The 21,314-nt window shown below is 41.3% G+C and overlaps 1 protein-coding gene across 4 annotated transcripts in view; it reads right to left on the reverse strand.

The window, feature by feature from the left end:
- LOC143285225 (protein bicaudal C homolog 1-like) overlaps positions 1-20,295 on the reverse strand; it is a 33,662-nt gene extending 13,367 nt beyond the window's left edge. Inside the window, exons 1-8 of one of the 4 annotated variants that reach the window (XM_076592477.1) lie at positions 20,113-20,295; positions 18,209-18,452; positions 16,339-16,382; positions 15,587-15,656; positions 5,320-5,399; positions 2,028-2,189; positions 1,408-1,461; positions 101-337 (exon numbers count right to left, since the gene is read on the reverse strand). In XM_076592477.1, coding sequence (XP_076448592.1) covers positions 101-337; positions 1,408-1,461; positions 2,028-2,189; positions 5,320-5,399; positions 15,587-15,656; positions 16,339-16,382; positions 18,209-18,452; positions 20,113-20,280 — 1,059 coding nt within the window. In that variant the 5' untranslated portion in view covers positions 20,281-20,295. Of the gene's footprint in view, positions 1-100; positions 338-1,407; positions 1,462-2,027; positions 2,190-5,319; positions 5,400-7,457; positions 7,557-8,354; positions 8,661-15,586; positions 15,657-16,338; positions 16,383-18,208; positions 18,453-20,112 lie in introns of those variants that run through there. The other 3 variants (XM_076592493.1, XM_076592485.1, XM_076592501.1) reach the window with 3 other exon arrangements.
- Between the last annotated feature and the right edge of the window lie 1,019 nt (positions 20,296-21,314).

Here is a 21,314-nt window from a genome sequence, read left to right on the forward strand (position 1 = left end):
TCAAGGACAATCACAAAGCAAGGTTACAATAGAACACTCTGGCAAACTAAAATGATAAAATATGACAGATGGAGGTCACAAACAACAATGACAGACTTACATTGCCTGTCAAAGCTTCCACCAGTTTGCCCGTGGCTTCTTTGACCGCCTTGGCATTAATGACGGAGCCACGAACAATGGCTGTTGTCACAGGCATTCTGGGACGCTGCCTGAAGGTTATGGTCACATTGTAGGTTTGTTGCAGATGCTGGATCAATGGAGATGATGAATCCGGCAATGTCTGGATCAATGCTGTCGAGGTTGGCAGCTCAATCAGGAAAACCAGTGGCAAAAGTTCCTGCAGTCATAGAGGAGATCTTACATGTACTACTCTTGAACACACAGAATGAACATACAAAAACCCTTTTTTGGTTTTTTTTTTATAGTTCAATGTGTGTATTCCACCAAGTTCATGTATGTATGAGTGCACATTATGAATACTTGCATTATCCATGCGGGCGTACACAACCGTCCAAGTGTGCATGTGTGCAAGTGTGGTGTGTGTGTGTGTGTGTGTGTGTGTGTGTGTGTGTGTGGAGGGGGTGGTGGTGGGGTGGGGGTAGGGGCAGGGTGTTGAGGTGTGAGTGTGTGTATGCACCTGTATACACTTCTGATTGACACACCCCATCTGCCAACTTCCAATGTGGGGAAGTCAGAAAGAGACAGCAAAGTGATCAATAGAAAATATGTATGGTGGAACCAGAGCAGCTGAAGTGTGATGGTAACTTGCCAAGCTTGAGTAGTGAGTGACAGACCCTGTAACTCTTTAAATGGAGACAGATGCCAATAATATACTGCTATTAACAATCCCAAAAAATATAAGTTGGCACCAGAGCCCAAAAAAAATAGTTGCCACCAAAACCGACACCTTCAAGCATGCCTGTCTTCCCTCCTCGAACCCTCCAACATTTTTCTTTCCGAGATGCCTGTGTATATATGTTTTTAACATAACAAGAGACTTGAAAGGGCTTGGTAGCCAACTGTAACATAAACCACTGTCAAACACCCCAAAATAATGAATTTGCACCACCAATCCCCCCAACCATCATCATCTCAGACATCATCCACAGCCTTCTGGTAGGTTTACATAATGGTGACTGACAAATTTATGTACACTAAATCTCACTTAAGTTTAAACTAATGCATCTTCTTTGGCCAAAATATGACAGTTCCTCCTATCATATATCATAACCAAGAACTTAATCTTATTTAAAAAACATTTTAAAAAATTGTGTTGATCTTGTTTCAATTTTTCTCTGAGCAGTATAATTTCATTGCTTGTTCATTTCAAAGTGGACGCTTAAACAAAATGTCATTTGAATGGTTTAGTACTGCAACAAACACTATGAAAAAACAAGGGCAACTTACCCTAATCTGCATTCGGGCATGCTCCACACCAGATGGCTGACCGGCTATTGACACCTGTTAATCAAAACATTGTGTAAAAACTAAAAAGCAATTCTTGGGTATAGAAAACAATTCTAGTCAGTGGGCTTAAATATCAGACCTGAGCTGGGGGTTTTGTGGGGATTTTTGCATGTGTAAATTTGGTTTCAATTCTCTTGTTAAATTATTTCATAATTATGCACAGCATTTAAAAAAAAATGTGATTATATGATCTGTGGTCACACTCAGCAATATATCAGCTTAATACACTGTTCAGCACCTGATCACAAATGACTTCTGCAGTTATATTGCTGATCACAATTCAGAGGAAAGAGGTTTGACTGCATGTCAAGCATAAAACTCCAGAACTGTCTGCATTGTGATTCAGTTTTTTTTTTGCAAAATACAATGCTCATTATCATTTTTATTTTATTTATTTATTTTTTTTACATTATGAGTGCCAAGTACTGCCTGGACACTTTCTGTTCCCTCTCTCTCTCTTTTTTGTAACTGGATGACAATGAACAACCAAACTTGGGCAAACAGGCTGGCACTTTCTCAGTTAGCCTGACCCCTTGAGCTTGACATGACCCACCACTGACCTGATTGCTTTTCTCCTGGACGTTGCTGCCCCTGTTGGAGTCAGGGAAGTGGATGTGGCAAGCCGTCTCCATCATGACCCGCTTGATGTTGTTGCCCCCCTTCCCGATCACGTGGGAGTGATCTGTGTGGGACACATCCATCTTCAGCGTCACCCGGTTACTCTGAAACAAATGTGGCCACAAGTATTATTTCCCTTGGCAGATTCAGAATGTCCATGTCATGTTTAGCGCAATTCAGTCTAAATTCTTAAACACTGAACAGACTACCCTCGAAAATGCCACCAGCAAATATGTTCAACAGTCATAGCACTAAGGGGTAGGTAGGTAGGTAGGGGTGTGCGTGCGTACATGCGTGCGTGAACTATGCAGTACAAATGTTACCGTTTATTAAATATTATTGAACTGAGGCAACGGTATTTCTGCATAAGAATTTGTGTATGTATATATGTACACAAGCTGAAGCAAACGTTAAAAGAAAGCAGAACAAAACACTGAAGAAGGGAAGGGAAACAAACAAGGGTGGAAAGAAGATGAGCAGACAGTGATGGCCTTGAGGTAATGTGTCCGCCTAGAAAGCGAGGGAATCTGAGCGTGCTGGTTCGAATCACTGCTCAGCCGCTGATATTTTCTCCCCCTCCACTAGACCTTGTGTGGTGGTCTGGACGCTAGTCATTCAGATGAGACAATAAACCGAGGCCCCGTGTGCAGCATGCACTCAGCGCACGTAAAAGAACCAACAGCAACAAAAGGGTTGTTCCTGGCAAAATTCTGTAGAAAAATCCACTTCTATAGGAAAAACAAAACTGGATGCAGGAAAAAAAAAAAAAAAAAAAAAGGGTGGCGCTGTAGTGTGGCGACACGCTCTCCCTGGGGACAGCAGCCTGAATTTCACACAGAGAAATCTGTTGTGATAAAAAAACAAAAACAAATACAAATAAATACAAATACAAATGCCAGCAGTCCTTTGTATCAAAATTTCTTCACTTCCATGAAACACTATTAGTTTACAGGCTCTCAAAGTCCGATTAACATCTGAAATGACTGCCAGACAAGCAAAAGATGAAAGTAAGGGAGAGGAGCAGGAACACCGGATAAACCTCCACAAGACAGAAAAAAGATTTCCATGTACACATTTTCTGACACTGCATCAAGATCTGCTACTTACCAAATACAATTATTGAATTAATATTCTTCAAAAGCCAATGACACTGGCAATTTACAATTCTTCAGATTTCTGGATTGATACATGTCTTGGTGACCATTCATAATCAGAAAGATAAATAAAAGATAATTACTATCTGGCATGAATTAGTTGGGTTTTTTTCCCCAAAGCAATCTAGCCTTCCAGACTTTTTCAGCACAGAGACCTGATTAAAAACACTACAGCTTAGCATTAAATAGACAAGCATGCATGAATGTGACAGCGAGGCAAAGAGGAAAGAAGGAATACTGTGTATACATGTGCATGAACATGCATGTATGTGGGTGCATCTGTACATGGGGTGTCACACAAAAACACAAAAAATAGAGGTTTGAATCTGAACACATCCTTTAAAAGGTTTCTCAGCAACGCTTAACCTGAAGCATGAAAAGAGGAACAATTTCACTCACAGACGTTGTCTGGCAACAAGTCAACACCTTCACAATGTAATGTTAGGAAAAAAAGCCACCACAGACACTGGCAGGCCCTGACAAGATCAGTAAGACCCCTCCAAGTGCTCCCTCAACAGGTGTGAGCTATAAACTTGAAGCATGGCCCTGTCAATCAGCTTTCTCACTCCATATTCTCCAAGAGAATGAACCCCTTGCTCCCTGTTTACTGGAGGGGGTCAAGCTGTGAGCAGTTTTATGCTTCCGTTACACAAAATTAATTCAAAATCAAACTTTGCACTTAAGGGTTAAGAACATGGAATCAGTTGATCCTGGGTGGAAGCAAATACAAAACATGGTGTATGTGCATGCAAGTGCACATGCGCAACACAAACACACGCATATTCAGACCCACCAACCTTTCTAATGCTATAATATTATAATAATTTTATAATAATACTTTTCGATAGCTGGTAAAGAATTAAAGTGTAGTTTTCAACTGGTGTGAAGACCATGTTCAAGTAATACTAATAATTTTGTTATGAAATTATCTTTTGTGTGCTCTTGAAGCAAGTCATCCTTCCCATATCCTTAACAGCTAAAACATGATCAACAGAAGGCATCCAATTAGCAGATCAGACAAAATTCTTTTAATACAGATGACAGTACATTGCACCCAGATCCTTGGTTTATGACAAATTCAACAATTGGCAGAACAAGTTCTCTTGGTAACAGTGTCTCCTAAACCCTCCACCCCCCTCCTTTTAATATTGTATGCATCTCCAATTTTCTTGGGAAAAAAGAATGTATATGTTTTCCATTCAGATATAAAGAGCAGCCACTGAGGCAAATGCAGGAAATCTGAACAAACTACTCACATTACATTTTTACCCTATCCAGAAAAGCAGGGGAAAAGGATTACAGGCCATGTGTTGATAAAGTATTAGAGGCAACACAGAAAGCAATCATGGTCAGTTAATTCCATGGGCATATAAGCCTGAACACCTTGTACAACCACTTGTAGCAATTCTTAACATAACAGTGACATTTCTTATATCGGATTACACATTAATCCACTGTAATCACTAGATGTCTACTGCTCACCTTGCACTCATACTGTGCCAATGGCACACTGCCTTTTATCAAAAATGAATCAACCCACCGCTAAACCCACAGAAATAACCTATCATCTAAGACAAACAAGAAAACAACTAAAAATAACTAAGTAAAACAGACAAGACAAAAATAGAGCCATTTCACATGAACTACATCCAGCTTAATGCATTAATACAAAGAACATAGGAAGTTAGGAATGTTCAACCATTAAAAAATGTGAACTTGTGGAAAAGTCTAAACACAACTGTGAAGACAGGAGACAACACATACTGGTTGAGAGAATTAATAAAGTGTTACTTAAAATTTTAAATCTTATTCACTATTCCAGAATTTGTGCAATGTTCATGAACAATGTTCTCTGGTTAGTAAGAAATCATTATCCAGGAAACAACCTGGTTACTTACACACACACACACACACACACACACACATCAGCTGTTCACTTAACAAAGCACATTTTAACTTTTCGGTTCAAAATTGCTGGTACATGGTGGCAGTGAGGAAGAAATGCCAGATTCACACATTACATTATCTGTTTCAGATGGAAACATGGAAACTGTTCCACAGACTGTAAAGAACCATTTACCTTGGTGTCTAGAATGCTCATGATTTTTTGTGTAGCTGCCCTCACGTCATCTGGTAAACCAATCACCTTCACATGGGGATCTGAAACATTCACAGGCAAGAATCATCAATGAGTCATGCTCGACTGGCTAGTACTGCAGTGGGAAAACTGGAGCTGTGTTATTTCATTTTCCCCATCGTCTTGTCCAAACGCACTCAGATTAAAAAAAAATTATACACACCATATTACATGTATGCCATCAAGCTCCCCCCCAGACCCCCACCCCCCTACAAAAAACAACAACAAAAACAAACAAAACAACCACCAAACAAAACTGTGGCGTTAGTGTAATCCCTAATACAAAGCTGTAATAAAAATACCACTAAAATGACCGAGCCATTCTTTGTTCAGTTAAAAAGAAAATGCAGACATACCCAGTGCTCTTAACGTTCATACAACATTATTTAGTAAATTTACAAAGTGAAAGATGCTGTCTTGACCATTAAGCTTCAGTTATTCACACTTAATATTGTTAATCTTAGGATCTGGCCTGACATATCAAAAGCACTTACCACACATGAAAACTTGCCTGAGCTACATTTCCTTTTCAATCAAACCTCTCATTACTGAATTTGGCTCTACCAATAATTATGTCAAATAACAACTGTATTGCATGTTGGTCATTCAATCATCACAATCAACAAGAACAAGTGATATACAACATTCTGCTTTTGTACTTGGTCTGAAACTGTTCTTTTTTTCGGTTTCCCAAGTCCATGGAAAGAGTGGTATTAGTACAGTGAAAAGAGCCACATGGCTCTGATGGTTTGTGCAAGCCACCCATTATTCCCAACCCGACCATAACCTGTAGCCAAGGCCCCTAACAAAATTCAGATCTGATCAACTCGTATGTAACACACTATCAATAATAACAAATCAATATTAGTAAAACGCTTAAAAAAAAAAAGAAAAGAACGAAAAAAAAAAAAAAAAAAAAAAAAAAACCCAAACATGAAACAGTTACTTTAACTGGGTCAAAATAGGAAATAATTCACAATAAATTTTTAAATTAAAAAAAGATTAATGTACACAGTTTCAAATTTACTATGTAAGTAAACCCAATGTACATGTGCCTGCTATGATAATGTTTAGGTTACTCAGGAAAATAGCTTTGTTTAGAACTCTTTCACAGAGCATAACTTGCTTGCAAACTTTCATAGTAACAGTTAACTAGAAAAACAAAAGAAACTGTTTTCTTGATAAGTAATTGAATCAACATCAAGTCAAACTAAGATGCCAATGGGTATTAAGTATGAATATCAACTGGTCCTTGCTATATCCAATTTAGTCCTGTGATCTGTGAGATAATCGATGCTTAAGACTTACATATGCATGCACAACCAACACATTCACATGACATATTCCTCTGATCAAAATTATTTCCCACTTCCTAAAAACTGCAAAGTATGGGTGCCAGACTAAGTAAATAACAAATGCAATAAAAGATTTTTTTTTACAAATAGCAAACAAAATTTTTTTTGTTTGCATGTGAACATATGTTTTTGTGCACCATGGCTACAATTTCTGACCTGAGCACCTTAATTTGCATTGTGCATGTGTGTGTGTGTGTGTGTGTGTGTGTGTGGCATGAAAGAAGAGAGAAAGAGAGAAAGAAGAGAGAAAGAAGGGAGCAAGAGAGAGCGAGCGAGAGAGATAGGGAGCCAGAGAGAGGTATGAGAGGGGTGGAGACAGAGAGAGAGAGACAGGTGCGAGACAGAGAGACACAGAGAGGGAGACAGAGAGAGAGACAGAGAGAGTGAGTTCTTGGAGGAATAACAACAGTTGCAAGACACCATCTCCAATAGTGAATTCTATTTTGCTAACAAGTATTCTCTGCAGAAGGTGGTAGGTTCTTATCCAGTTCACATCTGCAAATACTAGCCACCATCCTCGCCGCGGTGCGCGGGGAGAGGGTAGAGGGGTGGAGTGGTGGTGGTGCAGGAACGGCTTATCAGACAAGTGCCGAGACCCATCACTGAACATCCAGCAATGGCAAACTATCACGTGCAAGGTCAAGTATCCACTTCTGCACGTCGTCTGTGTCGAAAATGAACTCAACTCTTTGAAATCGATCGCTTTAAATACACGAGTATATTCACCTTCAGCAGTCGACGCCGACCTACTCGGATCGGTGAGTGCCGGACATTCACACCATGCTCGCAACACAAAGTGCTCACAATCACACGAACCACCAAAACATATCCTCCTCGAACAACCGTCGCATGTCAACTGCTGACCGAGGCGGTGACAAAGTAAGTGGATATCACAGACGCAAAGCCCCGCACGAAATTTGTCCGGAGTCCTTGAGCCAAAACATACAACGCCACGCGTTCGCCGAGGACTTATTTTTTTCTTGCCAGGGCAAGTGGGGCAGTCTATCTTGGAAGAAATAAATTGTCTCAAGAGCGATGTCTTTATCGATTTCTGTCCAGCAGGTTGTTCGAATAAAGTCGGGGTAATTTATTACCGTTTGCAGCTATCAAGCCATGGCACAAATGATATGATTATCGTTTGCAGTTAACGTTTTGTGATCCTGATCAATGTTTGTATTATGTCTGTACCACCCTGTCTGTTGAACTTTTCACGAACTTTCTTCTTGTTCAACGGCCAGTTTCAGACATCGATGCTGCTTGAAGAACATCACACCTTTCAATCTATTTCAGAGAAAACTTTTTTCCCTCCAAATAATTAATATAATGAATTGGATATAAAAATCGCCGCACTCGCCTTCATCTTGACACAATCTGAAAGTAAACAATGTCTACGGATACCTCAAAGCCAACAAAGTTTATCTATTTCGTTTTCAAAAGCCGAAGTGTGATTCCGTGATTCCATGTGTCAAAAACCAAACATTTACTATTGGTGTTGATAACGGTGAATTCACACACCACTGACCGAAAAAACGGTACCGCTGTTCCAATTTCTGACAGCTGACGAAACAAAACACACACACACACACACAACTATAATGGTAAGTTGAGATATGAAAACGTTACCTTTTTCTGTTAAAGTTCAGATGTCAGGTCTTTTTCGTAGCTGTTTGCACTGATTTTGAAGGATATAATTTCAATGTATTGATAACAATCGGAACCAACCTGTACGAACAGTAATCCGGTACGGAAGTGGCCTGTTCCGTCAGACGACAGTGTAACTCGAGTCGCGTTCTACAATTCGGTAAGCTCACATGTGACACTCTTACTGCGTCACAGGGCGTAGCCAGGTGTGTGCCAGAACTGCAGAAGGGTGCAATAACTTTTTTCCTCCGAGGTCAGGCGAACAATAGCGAACGGGGTGTTGCATGAAGTATTCCCTTCATGGCACTGCCGTCTCCCCCTCTGTCCTTGCCCGCCCCTCCCCTCTACCTAGTCTCCTTTCAATGCGACAGGAAACGACAAGTGGAAGGCTCAATGCCAGACTATTGAATGCTTCTGTCATTTACGGTCAAAGACGTATGGAAAGAAGCAATGAAAAATGTGACGTCCCTTCAACCGACAGACTGCGTCATTCGCTTGTCATTAAAAAAAAAAAAAAAAAAAAAAGAACAGAAAAAAAAGGTTGTGTGTGTGTGTCTGTGGGGTGGGGGGGGGGGGGGGGGGGGACAGTGGGACAACCCCTTACAGTTCACGCCTCTGTCGTTGTGCTAGTGCCTATGCCGTTCAGTAAGTAATCCTGCGCCAACATCAACACCTATGATATTCCCACACAGCACCGTTTTGGCGCACATGGATGTGCACCCACACATCTGCATGTATGCGACATGCGAGTGACTTCCACATCATATGTCAAGACTAAATCATATATATATATATTGACAATTGAAATCACTGTCAACATTTACAATAAGGCAGACATGTGTGCACATGTGTGTTCCTGCTTGTGCCAGTGTATAGACACCTGTCCATGGACAATAGTTTCTGAGAAATAAACTGGAATGTGGCTTGGACCAATAAATATTTTATTTAAATAAAAACAGAAAATGTTTCTTTTGATCTTGATCTTGGTTCAATCTTATTTTGACAACTGTGTATCAAACTTAACAGACTGATGCACCATTTTTTAAATTATTTTTTTTAAACCAGATTCTATTAAGTCTTTCATATTTTTCTTTGGGACCCCTCAGTGTTATGCGAGTATGCATGTGTTGCAATATTTGCATTGCTGGTAGAATGATTTTAAATTTGCTGAAAGTTCTCTTGTGTTTCAGACCCACTATGTTCTGGGTGTAAGAACACACACTGTGCATCACTCAGTCATAGCTTGTGCATTGCTATTTATTCATAAATGCTGACAAAATCAAAATACTTTTTTCATGAAAGTGGTATTGTGTGTAAGCATGCATATGTATTCATGTATTCATATGTATCAATGCATTTTTTATGTGCACATGTGTGTGGGGATGTGCAGTCTTATTTCATGACCACTTATACCACTGGTGCCAGGGGTTATTTCCATGAACAAATATGGACACCATTTTTATCAGTCACATTTTCTTTCAAGTTAAGTCCATTTACAGCAGTGGATTTGTTTCCATGGCTGTGTTTTAAGAGGCTTTACACAGATTTTGGCATGGATGGAGTCTTCCATCAGACCGACAGATGAGTAGGCAGGCAGGCTTATCTGTCGGTGTGTGTCCTCATATGGGAGGAGAGGCCGATTGACTTGATCTGTGTCATCTATCTTGATTGCAGGTGGGGGGTGGGAGGGGGGGGGGGGCACTGGTGTTCTGTGAGCTAGCTGGTTGGTGCATGGACTTGGTCTTGCTGAGGCTGATGGCAAGTCCAAAGCGCATGCAGGAGGTTGAGAACCTGTCCATAATGAACTGCATGTCCTCATGGGTGTGTGCAGCAAGTGCACAGTTATCAGCGAAAAGGGACTCCCTCAACAGAGTCTCAAACACCCTGGACCTGGTGTGGTGTCGCCACAAGTTGAAAAGTTTGCCATCTGTGCAAAACTGAATGTAGATGCTCCGGTCACAGTTTTGGAAGGCGTCAATCAGCATGGCAGAGATGAGAATGGAGAACAGTGTGGGTGCCAGGACGCAGCCCTGCTTCACTCCATTTACCACAGGGAATGGATCTGACACGTCAGTATTTACCTGCATGCCATCATGGAATGACGCAATCAGCTGAATTAAGCTCTCTTGGCAGCCGCACTTTTGGAAGATCTTCCACAGACCACGGTGGTTCACTGTGTAGAAGGCCTTAGTCAGGTCTACAAAGACCACGTGGAGCTCCTTTTTCTGCTCACGGCACTTCTCTTGCATCTGGCGTACGGCAAACACCATGTCACATGTTCCCCTGCCTGAGCAGAAGCCACACTGTGCTTCAGGGATGAATGTGTTGGAGACATGGTCAACCAGTCTGTTCAGTATGATGCGGGCGAAGATCTTGCCGGCGATGCAGAGGAGAGATTCCCCGGTGGTTATCGCAGGATGTTTTGTCTCCCTTCCGTTTGTAAATGTGGACAACTGAAGCATCCTTGAAATCCTGGGGGACCTCCCCTCTTTCCTAGATAGACTGGAACAGGACGGTCAGCTTGTCTGTCAGCACCTCACCTCCATACTTGTAGATGTCAGCTTGGATTCCATCCGCTCCTGGTGCTTTTCCTGACGTCATCTTCAGGGCCTTCCGGGTCTCAGCTTTGGTGGGAGGGGCAGCTAGCGAGTCACTGACTGGTAGCTGTGGGAGGGCTGCAATTACCTCATCAGATACAGACGAGTCTCTGTTGAGGAGGGTGTTGAAGTGCTCTGCCCAGCAGGCAAGGATGTCTTTGACAGGAGGGTGGTCTGGTCCAAGGCTCAGACAGGGGTTGATCCTGTGACTCTCGGCCCATACACAGCTCGGAGACCATCATGGAAGGTCTTCATGACGTGAGCATCAGCAGCAGACTGAAGCTCTTCAGACTTTCTCTCCCACCAGGTGTTCATCTCACGCAGCCTCTTCTGTATGAGTTGCTTGGTTTGCAAGAACTGGTTCTTCTTCCTCTGGCAGTCTTTAGCAGAAATGTGATCCTGATGCCATATATGCAGTGTGTTTAGGAGCTTGGAGATTCCAGAGTCGCTCTTGTCAAACTAGTCTTTGTGGCTCCTCTGTACAAAGCCGAGTGTGTCAGCTGTTGCTGTGTACACAGCATCTCTAAAGGTGCTCCATACCTCTTCTCCATCAGTCAATGCAGGAATTTCTTGGAGAGCTGCTTCGATTTGCTGTTGCAGCATGTCCTTGGTGATAGGGAGGCGGTGGATGTTCAGCTTCCTAGGGGGTTTCTGCCTGGCTGGCTGGAGCTTGCGTGCAAGTCTGATGTTCATCTTGCCGTGTACCAGGCGATGGTCTGACCAACAGACTGCTCCTCTCATGCAGGGTGTAATGGAAACATCACCTCTATCCCTCTGCCGGACAATCACACAGTCCAGCATGTGCCATTGCTTGGAGCAGGGGAGCATTCATGTGTTCTCGTACTTGTCCGCTTGTTGGAAGAGGGTGTTGGTGATGGTCAGTCCATACTGTGCATAGAGCGAGAACAAAAGCAGTCCGTTGGAGTTGCACTTGCCAGTGCTGTGCTATCCTAGGACTTTTGGCCCGAGAAGTCCACACTAACGCGAGCACCGAAATCCAAGGATGATCAGCATGTCCTTTCTGTCTACCACTGAAATGGTGCGGCTGAGCTTGTAGAAAGCTTCTTTGATGTCATCAGGGTTGGTCATCATCAGGGCATAGCAGCTGATGACTGTGGAGAAACGATCCTCGGACAGCTTCAGACGCAGGGTCATCAGCCTATCATTTATCCCACGTGGAAGGCTGTCAAGCTGTCATGCATGTTTGGTTCGTATGGCAAAGCCCATGCCCGAGGTTCTTGGGGTTCCATCTGGCTTCCCAATGCAGTAGAAGGTGTAACCCCCTCCAACTTCCTCCAGCTCTGTTTCACCAGAAAACCTGGTTTTGCTCAGGGCTGCTATGTCCACCTGGTAGTGATCAAGCATTCTAGCAATGAGTGCTGTGCGCCTTTCTGGTCTGTTGTCTGTCTAGAAGGGTGCGAACATTCCAGGCACCCAGAGTCAGGGCATGCCTCCTGGTTCTTTTCCTCTGTTGTTTTCAACCGCTAGTGTTGGATGTCCAAATAGGTGCGGTTTCAAACTAGGTAACAGGTAGGCTTTGTTTAAGGATCCTTTTATCTCCCCTTCCCCATGTGGGGAGAGCAGTGCTGTCCCTAAAAAGGGCTGCTCTGACACTGTGGGAGGATAAGGGTGCCGCATCTGCCCCAGTCTACGGCCGATGACCATCACCCCACAGCTGCCTGCATGCAGAGTTGTGACTAGGAACTGCCAGCAGCATCCTCTGCCTGTCCCTGTTACCACTTATCGCCGCTGGGCTTGGGAAAGCTGGGTATTGAAGGGCTAGCTCGTCGTTCCGACATTAGCCTGGTTGCCTAACCAGCACTGGTGACATTTTTTAGTGAAGAGGAGTTGTGCAGTCCCTTCCCCGCTCTCCCCTACCGATGCTCACAGTCCCACAGGTGCAGATACTGCCACATGTTGGTTGGCCTTGGCAGGTGCAGGATTTTTCTTCAGAGTTCCGTCTCCTAGGACTTCCTCCAGACAAGGATAAGAGCTCCCCCTGCCCTTTGGTCATCCTCTTCTGCCTTCATAACCGTTGGGAAAGGTTTCCTCCTCTGCCTGGTCTGTCGTTGGGAGACTTCACATGCGGCAGGTAGTACTGGGTTACATGGTACCAGTAGCAAGGGCTATGCCCCTGACCTGACAACTAACATATTTTGGCATGACTTGATTAAAAAGCCGGCAGGTTATGTAAACATGGATAAGATTCAGATTCAGATTCAGATTCAGATGGTTTATTCATTAAGGCCAAAGCCCCATATGAACGAGGGGCGATAACAACATTAGTGTATGTCATCAGAACTATAGCAATTAATCACGACATAATTATATCTCTTAAGTGAAAAGCTTTATATAAATATAGAGCCAAATTACGTATAAGTCCGTCATCTGTAGATGCCATCAGCAGATTAAATCGAAATGAACATGGATATATATAATATTTCTTTGGGATAAATTTTTCACGAAGAACACACAAAACGGGGCATTTCAAAACAAAGTGTACTTCATCTTCTATCGACTCTTTACACAATGGACAAAAGAGATCAGAATTGTGTACATTTTTATATCGGTACCTGTGAGTGTTTATTTCCGATATACCAAGTCTAAATCTTGCCAAAATGAATCTGAGATGTCTATCCATATTAAACAAGAGATAATTCTTCACTAAATGAGTAGAAACATAACCCCTGTATATACCAAACCTTTCACTAGACTGAATATGGTTTTCCCAACTCTGCCATCTACAATCTATCATATGCTGGCGAAGAGTTTGCAAAAATACATTATCTAAACCTACATTTTGGAAATACCAAGCATACCCAAACCCGAGTTCACAAATACATATTCGTACGTTTGAAACCCAGTTTCTTTTGCCTCTTAAGTCTAAGTCATATAACATGTTGTACGATTTTCTTGGCAGTCGATCTGCACTCATTTTCAGTAGCTTTAGCCAATAGCGAATACAACTGATTGCAGAGTTTATATAAACTGGATGTCTATTTGTTTCTCCATATACTAAATCGTTTGGTGTTTTCATATCAATACCCAAAAACCTTTTAAGTCCAAATAAATGTAAAGATTCACAATGCACAACAGCATTCTTATCCAAACCCCATAACTCTGACCCATACTGTACCATGGGCTGAATCTGGGCATCGAACACTCTAGTAAAAAGCTCTAGAGAATTATTATTTAACATGAAAAGTTTTTTCATAATATTTAGTAACTTATACTTTGCTTTACTAGACAAATCTCTGCAGGCAGCTACAAAACTCAAACGAGTAGAAAATATAATCCCAAGATACTTATAAGCATTAGCAACAGGCATAACAATACCATCATACACCCATCTTTCCCTCGATGCTAAATAACCCCCCTTCCTGAAAACAATTATACTACTTTTATCCATGTTAATTTTTAACTGCAATTCATTTGCTGAATTTTTCAAATTATTTAGTTGCGTTTGCAAACCTACAACTGTCTCTGAGAGCAAAACTACATCATCAGCCAGCAGCAAAATGAACAATTCCATAAAATCCACAGTAAATCTAGCACCATGTCTCCCTTTATCAATTACATCTAACGCCAATTCGTTTATAAATAATGAAAACAATATAGGGCTACATACATCTCCCTGCTTTACCCCTCTTGTACAGTTAATATAATCAGTTTATCGCCACACCTTATTTTCGTTTTAACTACATTGTACATGCTCTTCACACATTTATAGAGCTTCCCACTTATCCCACTTTTAATTAAGATAGGCCATAGTAAGTTTCTGTTGATGGAATCGAATGCCTTCTCAAAATCAATGAATGCTACATAAAGTTTACGATTAAAAGAAAATTGTTTTTGAACGAGCGCTAAAAGAGTAAACATATGATCGATTGTTGAATACCCCTTTTTAAACCCCGCTTGGTGCTCACCTGTCGTATTATTATATTCTACATATTCTTGAAGTCTACGATTAATTATTGAACTAAACACCTTACTACAGACATTAGATAGTGAAATACCTCTATAATTATTCATATTATTAATATCACCTTTCTTATATAGTGGAAGAGTTATTGATTCACACCAATTCTCAGGAAAAATACCCTTTTCAAATAAAACATTAAAGAATTTTACCAGAAAATCTACAATTTGTTCACACTCTGTTTTCAACAATTCTCCAATAATACCATCAGGCCCTGCAGCTTTACGTTTCTTTATTTTTCTAAGTGCAATCAGAACTTCTTCTCGAGAAATAGGGCGGTTTATAACTTCATTTTCTATTTCTGGCAAATCATAATCGTTATCAGAAGTCAAATCTTTCTCTAGTAAAGCTTTAAAGTGCTTAAACCAGTCATCCACTGATATGTTATTTTTGGGTAAACATGGATAAGCAAACACAGAGTAGAGTGACAATATGAAGCACATGGGGGAAGGAATGAGACTTGAGAGCTCCAGATAACACCTCCCACCATTACCCCCCACCCCTCTCTCTCACACACACACAAATGGTGGGAGGGGAAAATAATGACCTCGAAAGATGACAGAGTGCCCCTAACAATGGCAGAGATAGTGATGGGTCAAAACTTGATAGACTGGAGCAGAGACAGAGACCATGTTTACCTTTTTTGGACTTTGCACCAATCTTTAACTTGGATGGCCATGTTATTTGTGTCTTTGTTTCATCCATAATCTGAAATTGTGAAAAAAAAACATGACAAACTAGAAAAATTTCAAAGTTTTTTTCTTCTAAAATCTGGCTTAAAATAAATTTGTAAATCTATGCATATCCTTCACTATATTGTAAAAAGATTTGAAATTTTGAATAAGATACAATTCAAGCACATGGCACACATTGCCCCCTCCCCGTCTTTTTATTTTCATAAATGACAGGTGATTGAGGTATGAACTATAATTATTTCACTAATCAAGCATCAATAATCATGCAACAAGTTCTACAAATTATACACACAAACACACCACAAACATACTGGCACATTCTTTTTGAAAATCTGGATGGCAAAAAAAAAATTGATCAACATGGTCAAATTATATTCAAAATGTTTATCAAAAAAGACACACACACACGCACACACACACTATACGTTGTTATAGTTGTTTGATGTTAGCGTTTCCTTCTATATGCCTATGTCTTCCTTTTAATGTTTTATTTTTTCCAATGCTCTGTATCATTCCCCCACCACACACACACATGCGCACACACACAACTATTCTTCACCTTCTGCCCAATACTGTTCCTCCCATTAACCCACCCCCCTCTTTTTTTTTTTCCGTCTAATATCACTTAAAGTGGAAGACGTTAACTGAAGACTACTACTACACACACACAAAGCTTAAAAAAAGCCAAGACTCACCCTTTGAAAAAAATCCTCTGCACTTTCACAATCATCCCCAGGAACTAAAAACAAAGAAAACTGAAGATGTTTAAAGAAATCAAGTATTAAAAACAAACACCCCCCCCCCCCCCAAAAAAAAAAAAAAAAAAAAAACCACACACAAAAAAACAACAGCATTACATTATGTGTTCTACACATGAAAAAAACCATAGCTTCTGCAAGCATGAATGTGCATGCCAAGTTATGATTTCACATGTGTCACATCCAAGACTCAATACACTTTGGCACAATACACACAAGCACAGAGCCCCAATATGTCTATTGAGTTTGTAACAGCTGTTAAAATAAATCAATACCTCTGCATATATTTCAGAACTTCACTGACACTCATTCAATTACTGACTTCACTCAACATAAACACTATAAGATCAACTGTGTTTTTATGAGTCACAAATTATTAGAAAGAGAAGCCACTGGGGTGGGAAAGATGAGTTCAATGAGGATTGACTAAACTGACTGGCTGGTTTGTGTTTTGTATCAGCAATGTTGTTTTTTTGTTTTTTTCCCCTTCACTTTGTTTTATACATTGCTGTCTGTGGCCCAGGCCAACCAAACTTAGTGATAATGAATCATTAGCTGGAAATGAAGTCTGTTGCAGTTAACAAAAATTGTTACACTGACAAAGTGACAATGGCTATAAGCACTGTTGCTCTGTGCCCAATTCTTGTAATTCTCTAGCTGCTCTCTTCAAACTTTAAGCTGTGCTGGATTTTAGCAAGAAAAAAAAATGCTGAAATGTGCAAGATTATCTTTCAAGGCATACTCAAGACACATAGAATTATCAAAAGTAACAAATCAACAGTATCAAAGGCACTTGCACTACTTTCATTTTGTATAGTTTATATTTAAATTCTGGGACAAGATGGCAACAGCATCATTTTGCTCTATCATGTTTGTGGGTTAGTGGGTAAATCACATGAACAGTTTATGCAAATGATCCCCATCTGTTATTAGAGAAAAAAGAAAATGCATAAATTTTCATCTTTTCTCTTTTATCATAAACTTACAAACAAGAGAAAGAAATGTTTTTGTGTCTACAAGTGGACAATAAACACTTTCAGTTACAATTATCTCCATTTTCTGATAAAACAGTAGTGGAAGTAGTAGAAATAGGATAGGGACAAGGTACGCTTTGAAGCTTTTTAACACAGTCCCTTCTTTGTTTCATAACATTTTGGTTGAAAATTTTAAGTTTCATTTCTCCCTATCTTAAAAAAAAAAAAAAAAGAAAAAGAAAGAAAGAAAGAAACAAAGGAAAAAGTTATTTTCCAAGACAAACCGCTGTCATTTTGAGAGCAAATAGTCCCTGGTCAGTTCCACCCCCTCCCCACAAAACTAATATTGTAAAAAAAAAAAACCCCAAAAAAAACAACCCCCCCCCCCCACCCCACACACACACACCAACTTTTCTATTCAACTATATTATACACTACATCGCCAGTAACCTTTTTAACTTTTTTTTAATTTTTAATTTTGCAATGTGTACAAGTTTCTGGCAAACAATAAACTCGCTTTTGCTGTATTGATTAAAAGTGGGTAAAAATCAAAATATATTGCTGAAAGCCAATTCCTCAGTGAGTACGCTCACACTCGAATCTTATCTCAGCATCAGATGTTCAACCACTGAAGCTGACTATTGTCATGAGACAACGCACCTCACTTTCACCGTTCACACGACACACAGAACCTGAATACAGCACACCCGGCTTCGTAGGTCACCGTGCAAAAGACAAAATCGAGAATGCATTGAACATTGTACTAAGGACTGTATGAAAACAAAGTTGGAATATAAAAGTTAACAAAAGAGCATGTAAACTGTAAAGCTCACCTCTCTGCATCATTTCTTCCAGTTTCTTCCTGTCTATCCGAAATCTGTCTTCCACGAACTGCGGATCATATTCAAAGTCCTCTTTGCTTCCTTGTGAAGCTGAATCACAGCTATCCACTCCATTTTCAAAGACAAGGTTCACTGTTTCTTTCATCGTTCCTAACTGCAAGTCGTCACTGTCCGCCATAGCATACTGGCTGTTGTCATCTGAGAACGAGGCTGAATCCCTTGCGTGGGCCTTCCACTTGCAAAAAGAGCAACCGCGTGAGCGAGCGCAAGCTGGGTTTTTTTCTTTTGCGCGAGAAACACATGATTTTCACCCCGTACTCACAGGGCAGCCAGGCTGACAGCGAGGCAGACCGTGTGAGATGAGAAGACATGGAAGGTGGTGGGTAAAAAGAGATGAAAGTGGTAAAAGGGGAGATTGGGTGGGTGAAGGAGGAGTGGTTGTATCTTTGATGTGTTTTTTCCCCTTTCATTTTTTGAGCGGCCCCCCCCCCCCGCCCCCCCCCCCCCGTCTCTCCAGCCCTCAATGCCCCCCACGACCCCACCCAACCCCGACGACTCCCAAGTTGAACTGATGAAACTGTATTTATTTTTGAAACTGTCGCACAATGAACAAGTACGTGCACTCATTAATTCAGCTGGACAACAAGTGATTCCAATTTTGTTTATCCCTGAGTGACAAAATCTGAAGATGACCACGCTTGAATGTGTGTGTGTGTGTGTGTGTGTGTGTGTGTGTGTGAGGGAGAGAGAGAACTCAGTGAACATGAAAGCAAGCGCGCACATTGGTTTGCCCTCACGTACTCGTCCAAGACCGACAAAACAATTAAGGCAGTAATTAAAAAGAACTAATAAGCCAACATGCAATAGACAATTCAAGTTCAATGGGGTTAAGCCGGACTGAAAATGTGCAAAACAAGCATAAAATATCCAAGCAGATCAATACTTTAGCCAGTCTACACACGGCTTACATAGAGATGGAGAGAAAGCAGCAGATTGTATTTTGAACTTGAGCCCCAATGGTACACGGTTCACAACTTGAATGAACTTTGGGTGTCAGCGGTTTCAGGCCGTCAGTCACGGTACCAATGTTGTTTCAGTTGTGACTGACAATTAAGAGTATCTGTAGGCCTGCCAGCACACACAGACTGTGACAGACTCTGAATGTTGATTTTCAGGATGAACTTAATGAATATCCCAACACACACTGATACACATCAGTCTTCACTCATTGTATTACAAAGTCTGTCTGCCCATGTAGCCTGTTGTGCCGGCGTGAGTGCCGTGTACGAATGCAGTGTGTGTGTGTGTGTGTGTGTGTGTGTGTGTGTTAGCGTCTGTGTCAGTGTGTGTGTGTGTGTGTGTGTGTGTGTGTGTGTGTGTGTGCGTGCGTGCGCGCGTGCGCGGCTGGTGCGTGCATCACATTCTAGTAAGACAACTACGTTTATAACCAAAAAGTCGCATTCTCCTAAGTCCCTTCGGTCAAAGATCCTCCGCATTCACAGACCCTGTCCAGTGGAACTCCTTGCCAAATGAATTAAGACACTACAGTCTACTACCAGCTTCAAAACTACCCAAAATACTCTTCTGTTTAAAACTGCCTTGACAAGTGCAGACAGACCAATACTTTTTGAGAATTTCACAGTCTTTCAAAGGAATGAAGGAAGAGGAGTAGCAATCATACTGAACAAAAACCTAAAAAAAGTTTCCACCATAAATCTAGAGAAATGGTGTAGCAACTCATGTAAACTAGTGGGGGTGCGTCTCGAAAAACCTGACGGAATTCACAAAAGCATCGTGCTCATCAATGCCTATGTTCACCCAGGAACCTGCACAAGAAAAGAGGATTGGGCCTTTTTAGAGGAAATAGAGAACGAACTTGGAGACTCAGTCATTACCTGTGGAGACCTCAATGCAAGATCGAAGCTATGGGACCAGCGGAACACCAACCCACAAGGACTCGCACTTGAAGGAATGATAGGGGAAATTCTTCTTTGCCCATTAACAACCACATCCCCAACTCGCCTTGCAACAAGACAAGGGGACAGTGACAGTGTGATCGACATCGCTCTAACATCTCCAAAATTCAGAGCAGAAATGAATGCAGAGACGCTTCCACACCAAGGCAGTGACCACCTCCCGGTAGTTTTCAGTCTACAGAAACTGTCAGATAAACGCTGTATGAAACCGCGTGATCCATTTCAGTATGAAACCAAAGAGACAACCGTCATCGAAAAATTAAGACGCAGAAGAAACAAAAGAACGGCACCGAACAGGATGCAAACTATTCAGCCCCCATGGTGGAATACCGACACACAGAGAGCCTGGATAGAAAAACATGCGGCTGTCAAACTTTGGCAAAAAGAAAGAACAAAACCATCTCCGGACAAAGATATTGAAACAAAAATGAAAGAAAAAACTAAACAGTTTGAAACCATTGCTCAAGAGGCCAAAAATGACAAGTGGAAACAGTTTTGCGAGGCACTCAGTTATGACTCAACATTGACAGAGTTCTGGCAATTTTATCGTCGCATGGAAGGGAAAACGTGCACAACAACAACCCCAGACATGGTAGACACTGACGGAACCAAGCTTAAGACAAACGAAGAAAAAGGATCCGCCCTGCTCAAACGTTTCATACAACAGAGCGATCAAAGAAACTTAGATGAGAAAAAGAAATATGTTGAGGAGTTAAACCAAACCCTTATGCAGACTGGACCCGATGATGACTTGACAATAGATGATCTAAACGAAGCAATAGCTAAATGCAAGAAAGAATCAGCTCCTGGCCCAGAAAAAGTTCGCTACTCGGACATCAAGGAACTATCGGAAGAAGACAGAAGCAAACTTTTCAATCTATATCAAAACAGTTTTCACAATGGACATGTGCCGGAGGACTGGACACACAGCTTCTTAAAACCCATACCAAAACCAGGAAAGGACCATCATCAGGTAAGCGGCTACCGGATCCTAACCATGCAAAACATTGCTGGAAAGCTCATGGAACACATGATAGCCAGGAAACTTGCAAGGGATCTTGAACACAGGCACATTCTCCCTTCAAATCAAGGTGGTTACAGAACAGGCAAGTCCACATGGG

This window comes from Babylonia areolata, chromosome 1, assembly GCF_041734735.1.
Source record: "Babylonia areolata isolate BAREFJ2019XMU chromosome 1, ASM4173473v1, whole genome shotgun sequence".
NCBI lineage: Eukaryota > Metazoa > Mollusca > Gastropoda > Neogastropoda > Buccinidae > Babylonia > Babylonia areolata.